Consider the following 10,638-nt stretch of genomic DNA (forward strand, 5'->3'; position numbering starts at 1 on the left):
CCCCCTGAATGGTAATACAGTATAACAAAGTGAGTTGGGTAACTTGGCTCAGAGGAAACTGACTAATCCCAAACACCCAGGAAGTCACTGTAATAATTTTTTGGCTCAATTAAGAGTGTTAATGCAAGAAGATCTGAGACTTTCAGGAAGGAAAGGAGGATGTAAGAAGTTCTGTCCCGCATTTCCACTGCTGCTGCAACGTCTCACTGACTTTGTGTCCTACACTCCATGGGTGCTCAAAATTAGTAATAAGATAAGTTTTAATGCTACAAAACTTTAACAATTTTAAATCTTGGGGAGAAAATGGCCACGATGGTCTAAAATAGAAGCCCGGCATTAACTCCCTAAATCTCCATTTAGGCATCTGTCCAACTTTCAAAATCTTGGCCCAGGTTTTTTTTTTTTCAAACTTAGTGAAAATATAACCATCGATAACATTTGTACTAATGTACTATGTTGAACAACTATTAGCAAACTGCCCATCTGGTGAGAGGAGACCTCTGGAAACCAAATGGACTCCTTTTTCAGGTATGCTGGAAAGCTTTTAGACATGTTCTTACCTAGCACTCTCTGTGCATCCCCATGAGACAGGTTGTAGAACATTCTGTAGGGATCATGGCAGGAAGGAGATGGGGTGTGGGGGATGGAAAGGATGGTGTGCTGCTCCTGGGAAGTGTTGGGTGTCCTCATCAGTGAAGCTTCATATTCATAGTGAACATTAACTGCCCCTCTTCCTAGAGCTGTCCATCAATCATCTAGCACCACAGGGTCAGATAAGAGTTTGTAGCTGATCAGGAAGTATGGATAGCACTGGTAGCTATTGAAGATCACATAAATATTTGGACTGGTCAAATTATCCACACATGAGTCAAAGCATTCCCTACCAGACTGTATTTGTGGAGGCTGCCAATAATGCTTTTTCCCGCGTGTACATTTGCCAACCAATACTTTGGCCAAGAACATGTGGCGCAGCCCACCCTTCCCTGCCTGGGAATAGCGGTCAGCCTGGTCTGCGTTCACACTGAAATAGCAACCTCTGCCATACATATGTGATCCTGAGAGGTGAGTGTCAAACTTTATCTGGCAGGTGAACCCCAGGCGTTTGGCTGAGGTGCTGTGGAAGAGGTGCTTCTCTAGCCTCAGTTTCTCCTCTGCTGAGAGGCTCTGTGACATTAAATCCTTCTGGCTGAGGAGGGAGCAAAGGAGAAACAAGTGTGGTTAGTTACTGACCTATGGGGAAACTTGTTACTTCCCCAGCACCTCAACCAGGAACCTAATCCCATCTCCACCCTGTGCGTCCATCTTTTTGCTTCCTCAACATGAAGAAAACAAATTGTGGGCTAAATGTTTCTCTCCATTAACCTGGAGTTCAAGTTCAAATAATCTAATCACTCATTCTGAAAAATGGAAATGGGGCTACAGAAGCTCACCAAACTTCTAGATGCTCTAGCCCTCTAAACCTGGGTAATAAGCACAGTTGTATAGAGCATGTCTAAGAGTAGGAGTGTAGCTCATGCATCTACAGTTGTAATTCCTGTACTTCTGTCTGCATCAATAAATCACCCTTCATTTAAGAAATTAAATTTGACCAGCTCACTTATTCCTGCCTTCACACAGTGAAGCTTCAGCTTCATCCCAAACCTAAATATCATTTGTGACTCACTGTGTCTTTCTGGCTACCATGGAGGTGGTGACAGAGAGGTAGAGTTAAGGTTGTTTAGGTAACCTTAACCATGTATTTCTGCACTCTAGCCCTCTTTTTAAAGAATAATCACACCACGTGGAGGCTGGTCATTTAAATCCCACACTGGAATGTAGATACTGACATTGTGCTGGTGCATGGTTCAGATGTTGGAAATGTAAATCCTGGCATTAGTACCATGTGCTGCTGATCCGCACCCTAGGACTTAAGCCCTGAGATTCACAGTTCTTGTTTATATATGCAGCAAGATCCCACAGTGCTCAAACAGGTCTTTCTTCCCATCTCTGAATATCGCAGGATCTGCACAGTGGGGCATTAGCACCTGGATTCACTCATCCACCTACCTACTGCAGGATCCACACACTAGCACATTAGCAATGAGAGACAGATTTCCAGTCCTCAAAGAGCTCATGTTTTTGCATCCCAGGCAATGAGCAACACAATCAATACTTCCACTCTGGTATAACCCTCTTTCTCTCCGAACCCCTCTGGAACAGCATCAATTTTACCTGCAGTATTTTTGCCAGAGAAAGTCATTCCGGATCCTGTGAACTGAGAGCAGAAGAACTTTGTCCTCTGAGAGAGACTTGTGGAAGAGGGTGTAAATGGTTTGGTATGCTGCTTCTGATGGCAACACCTCCTCCTGCACAAATGGGACACTGCCTTCTGGACGCTTGATCCAGTAGGCAGGATATGGGCCATTGTAACCATCTGTAGGATCTTCTCCAAGGATGTTAGAAGTGGGAGGATAATGCATTTCTGAGGGGCTGCTTGGAATTGTCCTAAAGTGAGAATAAGACACAATTTAATTCATCCTAGCTCCACTTAGATGCCATTAGTGATGGTATCACCTGTCGTGTTTCTTACCACAGCTGTGGCAACATCTGGAGGAGTGAGCGATAAGTGGGCCGGAGCTGGATAGTGTGGCTGTTTCCTGTATTATGGTTGTATATTAGACTCTGCTTGAAGTCCATGGTGTAGAGGTGACCTCGCAGCTGAAAGACATGCTCTTGTGTGCAGTCTTCAAAGGCAGCAAGGAAATCATGCGAGAGGGGCTGAGAGGGGAGAGAAAGAGGGAGCTGCAGTTACAGTAGCTGGAAGAAGGCTAGTCACTTCCACCACACATGTTGCTCCTCATGATTAGAGCTCACCCTCGTGCTGGAGCAACCAATCTCCTGGCACTAAAAGGGATTCCAAATCCATGTTCATTCAGTCCTGGCCTTTACCACCATACACAGACAGATCCTCAAAATGGATTTATACCCTGAAGAGACAGCCCTCCCCCCAAAAAGGGTGATCTGAGTCCTACTGTTTTTACCCCCTCGTATTTCTTCCAGATGCTGCCATCCTCCCAGTATACTGTCCACTCAGTGGGGAAGTAGGAGTTCTGCTCAGGATGACTGGTGTTGGACAGCCGCCGTATATTACTGAAAGGCCCATGGTGACCTATTTTCAATGTATTCAAGTTGACTTTCCCAGACAATGCCTTCCTAGGAAAGAAGAAAAATTACTCATCTGTAACTGGAGTTCTGAGAGCAGATTCAGTACAGATCCCCATTTTTGGGATGCTTTTGTGCCGCTTACATCGAGCCTGGAAGCCTCTAAGATATCCTGACTATTGAGGCCTCCACCATGAACAAAATTGTATCTCCCCTCCTCCCCTTTCCCTATTCTCAGTTCCTTCCACCCTCTCAGGCTCTGAAGAATTGAGGATGAAGGGTGGGTGGTGTGAATTTGTATTCCAGTTACAGGTGAGTAGCTGTTATTTTTCCAGATATTGTCAGGACAAAGCCACACAGTTGGGACAGTCACAAGCATTTAGTCCAAGGAGGTAGGGATGAGATTATTCTAATTAATAATTGCAAAACTACTCTCCTGAACTGGAGCCCAGGGCTAGGCTGAGCTCCAAGTAGCAGGTCTACAGCTTTCCACTATGGAACTTTCTGAAGGCATAACCTAGAAGCTTCTGTGAACCTAATGGAATGCACTCTGGCACCTTCAGGCACTGGGATACCTGCAAATCCATGACATGTTTTGATAGTAGCTTTAGTCTACTTCAAACATTTGGAGATATCTTGTTCCCTAACTCTGTCACCATAAACCACAGATAATCTAGGGATTTATGATGAGGAAACTTTCTAACTCGAGCCTTTCTTTTCTGGAAGGAACTTCTTTCCTATTCCATCATTAATGGAATCTTCAGCCTCTAAGAACTCAGGTCTGTTGCAGGAAGGACTCTACTCCTGGCCACAGCTCCCCTTTATTTCTGCTTACTGAAAGAGTACTACCTACGCTGTAGGGAAACACTCAACAACTGATAAATAATCCAACTTTTAGAATACCGGGATCATTTAATTTTATGATTGAATTGTAACTTTTTGTACAGGCTACACTCAGACATATTCACATCAGGAGGCCAAAAACTATGTCTTCTGTTACTCTAGTACAGTGGTCCCCAACGCAGTGCCCGTGGGCACCATGGCGCCCACCAGGGCATTTATGTGCACCCACCTAGTGCCTAGCAGTTGAGAGAAGCCATGGCCCCATGCCTGATGAGGACAGAGAACTCAGGCTGCGGGCACGGTGTTCTCTGTTCCCGGCAGGTGTGGGGCCCGCCTAGTGCCCAGCAGGGGAGAGAAGCCAGGGCCCCCTTCCCCCACCATGATCTTCTGCACTCCTTTCCCTATGATAGTGGAGGGAAGGCATAGAATACATGGTTTGGATATTTCTGAGCAAGGCCATCTTTTCCCAGGAACTGGGTATCTGCTTCCCTTGTGAAGTAGAGGCAAGTCTTTGCATTCCTCTTGCAGGCAAACTGATCCACTTCAGGTTGGGTGAGATGTTGAATCCTGGTTCAGCAACCATTCCATGTTGGCTGAGCAGGGTTCTCAAGAGAGAATCTGCTTTTTGAAAGAGTGCTTTTTATATGGGACGCTCGCATGGGATAAAATCTCTATTGCCTCTGAGTAGAGCTTCTAACACCTGGCTCCTTCCTGAGTGGTCAGACCGCTGCAGTTGTAGTATTGTTGAATTGCATTGGAAAATAATCTCCACTGATCTATAGCTGGACCACCAGAAGAGTCAGCCTACCAGCTCAAAATTTTAGCAAACTGATGCTCTCCTCCTCTGTGGGAGTCCATTGGCCTTGTGCTGTCACATTGTACATAAGAACAGCCATACTGGGTCAGACCAAAGGTCCATCTAGCCCAGTATCCTGTTTTCCGACAGCAGCCAGTACACCAGAGGGAATGAATAGAATAGGTAATCATCAAGTGTCGCTCTTTCCCAGCTTCTGGCAAACAGAGGCTAGGGACACCATCCCTGTCTAAAACTGTTTCCAAATCCTTTGTGGCTGTCTTAGTGGTGAGCACCCTTGGGTCTAACAGTCATAGGGGATAGACTGGACGCTAAAGTTCAAGCAGATGGAGCATCAGTCTGGTGCATTTCTGTCACACAGTCATCTTAGGCATTGGGTATGAGGGTCGGAAATTGGGAATTTCAAACTAGAAAATTGGCATTCTTTAATAGGAGTCTATTTTTTGTGGACTACCATCTATAAGGGCTACATGTTTCCAAGAATCAAGCTCTCCGGAGGATATAAATTTGCCCCAGTAGGACTACAATTATCTATCTACATAATATCTAAAATGTATGCACAACTGTTCCTACCGGGGGCAAATTAAAAATGGTGAGTGGACTCTCAAGGGGAAGGCCCAGAAACGTTCAGCTCTGCTTCTTTTGGCAACTGGAAGTCACTGAAGTGGGAGTTTGGGAGGGGAAAAGGTAGCACATCTCCTTGTATAACCTCACATAGAGCATTCTATGGCTTGGTGCAAAGTCCTCACAACTCTAACCTGTCAAAATTTTCTAGAGGGATGCAGGCTCAGCCCAAGATTGGGTTGTATTGGGAATACTTGAAGGAAAAATGTAGTTCTTAGTGATTCCTGATGGGAAAATACCAGCACGGGAGGAGCTGTGAGCTTCCTATTCTGCCACCACCAGTGTATTCCCTCTAGTGCTCCCCGCTAGAAGAAGCAGGAAGAGGGAATTGTGAAGCTCAGAGAGGAAATGAGTGCTAATTATTTTCAAATGTAAATCCCTACATTCTTACACTACCTTCCGTTGGGAAAGTGCAGCATCACAGCTGCTAGTCCCTGTTTTCCCTGACAATGGTTTTACCAATCTGACTTCAGAGAGGATCAGGTTGCTTGGAGGCATAACTGAAGCAGTCCAGCAATCTACTCTGGTAGTCAGAGACAGCAGGTTGTCTACTATGGTGGCAGAAAATAAAGACCAGAAATGGAGCTCAGTTTCTTTTTAAAGGATAATAATGGATGATCCAGAGTGATGGACACTGGTCCTCACAGGAAGTAACATGAGGAGCCACTGCAGAGCTTCTGCCAGGCTACATCTGTGCACAACATATATGCTGCCAGAGCTCTGACCAGCAACCATATTTGACTGGGTATTCTATTTGTTGTCGGTGCATGTGCACCTATGCAGATCTTCATTGTTTAAATAGTATTAAACATTTAAATCACAAACACTTGTAAAAGCAATCACTGGACTGGTTTGTATCAGTCCTGGTACACAGCTGCAGTATCCCATAGGAAAGCCAGAATGAAGTAATGGTGCTCTCCCTATGGAGTCAGTGTTTCCACAGCCAGATTAGGACTGGAGTTTCTCATCAACTTACTTGTCAATCAGTTTAACATGCACTCTCCCAATGTCACTGTATAGCTTCTCCAGATGTCGCTGAGCCGAGTCATTCACACTCTGCCAGACCTGGCTATCCTTCCACTTTATTTGCCAGTGGTAGGGATAGCGAGTGTGGTGGAGCTCACAGATAGACCCATGAGGGCAATTCCCCAAAAGAAAGTGGTCACAGATCTGGATTCCCTCTCTCTGATGAGTGTGGAATTGGATTTCCGTCTCACTCGCTGGCCGCTTTGGAAACTCTCCTTGGTTACATGAACCAGCTACTTTTGAGCTGCACCTGCGCTTTATGGGCACAGGGGATGGGCTGTGGGGATGTGACATTTCAGAAGCTGATATTGAGACCAGAGACGAAGCAGACCTTGGTCTTTTGAAGGAACATGATTCCTGGAAGAAAAGGAGGGAGTGCAATTTAGAAACAAGATGCAGATTGACTTTGGATAGAAGACCCGGAGGCCTGGCTCCTGCCCTACATGTATTATCTCCCAATGGCAGGTGCCTCTTCTCCTGGGCATCACACACGCACCACCACCATCAGGACACTATTCCCCTCAGCTTCACCTCTCAAAGCACACAAATTAGAATCCTTCCTCTTCTGGGATTCATCCCCCTATGGCATATACAAACACTGCTCCCCTAGTTTACTCTCCTGAGATTTACCCTGTCCCTGAACACTTTTCCCCTATAGGACCCGGGCCCTGCAGATCTCTCTGCTTGCCTCAGGCTGAGAGGGGAATGGAGTTGCTATGCCAGGTCCGGAAAGAATGAGTTTGTCAGTCCATATTTCCTACAAAGACTCCTGATAACATCCCCTACCTCTTGGGCCTGGCTGCAGCAAAGGGAATATTGACTGATTCTATATGGAGGTTATGCTGACGGCATTCGCATAAGAGTCTAAGGTTTCTAATCACAGGATTAATTTCTGTTTCACCCAGAAGCTCATCTGAGACAGACTGACCATTTGCCCCCTTCCCCAGCAGTTAATGCTAGGAGGGATTCTCCAAAACACTTTCTGTGTCTTTGCCCATGGCAATTTCAACACATAAGCCAGAGGAGCTGATAATTTTGGAGTGACTGCTGCTCCCTCATTCACTACTGAGGTTTCTGCCCTCAGTTCTCTCCTCTTTTTCCTCCTCACCCTCTGTATCAAGAGGCACCTAACAAAACGGAACTCTTATTGCTCTTATTGCTGCTCTGTCTACACTGATGAGTTGCCATTTTACCTCTTCATTTCTGACTTTTCACCCATCCACCCAGTTCTGCAACTTGGCCTGGTTATCTTACTTCTCTTCTGTTATCTGAAGATTAAAATGACCATAACTGAACTCTTTGTCTTCCTTCCCAAACACTCCCTTCTACCTCCTCTCATGGTTGACAATACCGCAACCTCTTCATCATTCATTCTGGGTTATCTTTTGAATAGATGCCTCTCTCTCTCTCTCTCTCTCCTCACACAGCCAATACAGATCGAGATCTTGCCTCGCCTTCTGCCTTGATGTCTCTAAAAGATCTGTTCTCCTCTACCTCTGTCTCCACTGCAAAAGGGCTCAGCTAAGCCTTCCTCAGGTCTCATCTTACTTCTCTATCTGTCTTCTGCTCTATCAGCTGCTAAAATAATCTTCCTGGCCTATTGCTCTGAGCAAGACTCACCTCTGGTTCTTTGAATATCACCAGTGGTTCCCTCTCAGCTACTTCACAAAAATCTAAATTTCTTGTTGCTATCTTTACAGGCTTCCTCCCTACTTATCTGCCCTTGAAAAGGCAAGGCCCAGGTCTAAATATTTGAACAATAATTTCTGTAGAACTCTTCTGGTTTCATTCTTAAATTCTACAGGATTTTTTCCATCAGACTGACATTCCAGAGAGAGGACAGGAAGCACTGGCTGAAACCCAGAACTTTGGAAACAGGGGGCCCAGAGTACAACTGGAAAATGCAAAATCAAACAGGAAATTACTGTGAGTAAAAGCAAGATCAAAAAGGCTATTTCAGCTCCAGTGCAGCAGGGTGAATTTTGTCTGACAGCATCAGTCTGCAACCAGAGAACCAGATACACAACTCCAGAGATCTACATTGATGAGAGATGTCAGGAAAAAACTGACTAAGAAGATTTTGGAGGGGGTGAGTTACTGGCAGCTGGAGAACATATTAGGGTGTGCACTCAATTTCTCCAGTCCCTAGCCAGTCCTTCTCCCCTGTCAGAATAAATACACTACAGTGAAAGGCTGTAGTGTGAGAAAAAGTTTATTTACCCTTCACCTTCCTTGAATGCTTTGCCAGCCTCTCTCTTGTTTTAATTGCGCTGCCCTGCTCTGAACCTTACCTTATTCCCCGTCTCTTCTACATCTATATATTCTCCTCCTCCTCCTCCACCTTCTGTAGTTTCCCTATTTTCATGCTTTTTTTCTCGCTTCCGTTCCTTTTTCTCTCTTTGTCCTTCACTCATAAGGGAGTGGGGTTTCAGCCTTTCAACCTCCTGTGTCAAAGGCAGATGACAATTCTACATGATGAAGCTGTTCTTAATGCTGGGCCTGCCCTGAAAGCAGCTGCCTCCTCCCTGCATACTTTGATGCCCCAGGAGGAACTAGCTTACACAGACACAAACACACGCTCTCACTCTGCTCCTACAATAGGACACTATTAACCTGGACTTCCTGCCCCAGTACCATACTTCTCCCTTAGTGAAATCCCCTCTGTTTATTAATTATAAATAATTATCAGTCCTAAACAAGCCTATGGTGGTTAGTCAATGAGATGCCCTCCCTTAAGCTTTACACACACACTTCTACCTTTGCACAACATTCCTCGAAGGGAGCCTGTTTTCTTAGGTGTCACTCTTTCAAGAAAAACACCCACACTCATACATGTTTAGTCCATGTCTAGACTAGGAACCTTCATAGGTGCTGGCACTAGGGGTGCTGCCACAGCCCCTGGCTTGAAGTAGTAACAACACCACAAATACATGGTTTCTGCCTTCAATAGCCCCACTATAAAAATTGTTCCAGCACCAGTGGGAACCTTGTAGAAAAATCTCCACTGGAACCAGTAGTAGCACCTATAGAAGCTCTAGTGTAGATGAGGCTCCTGCTCCCAGTGTAGTTCTTTTAGTGTTAAATTCCACTTCTCTTTTTCGATGTCTAAAGTTCTGCTCTCCTTCAAGATAGGTCTTGGAATGCAGGTGACAGCCTCAGGCCCATCTGCACTGTTCCAGTCCAAGGAACGTGGAGACAGAGTGTGACCAGATTGTGAAAATGAGATGCTGAGTTCCCCACTTTGGTGTGCAAGGGCATGTATATGTGCACGTGAAATCTGTTGTTGGAGAGGTTCCTGCTCCTTTCTCCACTTCTGGCCAATCATCTCCCCACCCCCCTTTCAAAAAACTAGAACACATTACAGTACAGGATGGAACAGGGTAGAAATCAGTCTTCACTCCTTAAATACCCTTTAGCCTGGTCCTGGTTCCTATCCCACCACACTTTGCTCCCTTTTTTTTCCTCCACACTGCCAGCATCCTTCCATGATTCCTGCCTTATTTTTTTCTGCTCCTCCTTCAGCCTCCAGACTGTCTGCTCCTTCTTCTCCTTGGCCTTTTCTTCTGAGTTTTTTCTGCTTTTGTCTTAATACGTCTTTCTTTTTCTCACCTGGTCCTTTGCTCAGAAGGGAAGTAAATTTGAGCCTTTTGGAGGGAGGTGCCTCCTGGGAGAAGTGGAGATGAGGATATTTAATAATGAGGTATGGAACCTGAGTGCTGGTCCCTGGGCTTCAACAACGGTCCACCACACACACATCCTCTGTAGTAGGACCTAGCTAATTTTGACTTCACTTCTTAATGCAACAAGGCTCTAAGGGAATTCTCCTGCTAGTAGGCTTTGCAGCTAATACATGCAGTGCTCTCTGAATGGAACCCCCACCCTCTTCTGGGCTTCTTCCCTCACTGCACAGCTCCAATGGGAGACTGGTTTCTTATGCTTCACTCTCTCAACTCTCAGATGTAAGTGCCTACAACCTACACATCCCCAACTCCAATGCATAGATTCCATCATCAGTGGGACTCCCCCATCCTCAGTTTCACACACACACACAGAGGTCACCACCTTGGCATCACCCCCTCAACATGCACTGCACTCTAAAATGAAATGTCATCTTTGCATAAAAAACCTATCCCAACCCCCTCACTTTTCTTCTCCAGTGGGACGAGCGACACTGCTCTTGGGGAGACTCA

The 10,638-nt window shown here is 45.6% G+C and overlaps 1 protein-coding gene across 1 annotated transcript; it reads right to left on the minus strand.

Moving 5' to 3' along the window:
• Positions 1-541: 541 nt before the first annotated feature.
• On the minus strand, positions 542-6,798 carry LOC127031755 (protein mono-ADP-ribosyltransferase TIPARP-like). The gene is made up of 5 exons (XM_050918801.1): positions 6,399-6,798; positions 3,021-3,192; positions 2,570-2,757; positions 2,212-2,484; positions 542-1,186 (listed from the first exon to the last, which is right to left on the minus strand). Exons 1-5 carry the CDS (start codon positions 6,740-6,742, stop codon positions 748-750), a joined length of 1,416 nt encoding a protein of 471 aa, XP_050774758.1. The 5' UTR covers positions 6,743-6,798; the 3' UTR covers positions 542-747.
• Between the last annotated feature and the right edge of the window lie 3,840 nt (positions 6,799-10,638).

This window comes from Gopherus flavomarginatus, chromosome 1 (assembly GCF_025201925.1).
Source record: "Gopherus flavomarginatus isolate rGopFla2 chromosome 1, rGopFla2.mat.asm, whole genome shotgun sequence".
NCBI classification, from domain to species: Eukaryota; Metazoa; Chordata; order Testudines; family Testudinidae; genus Gopherus; species Gopherus flavomarginatus.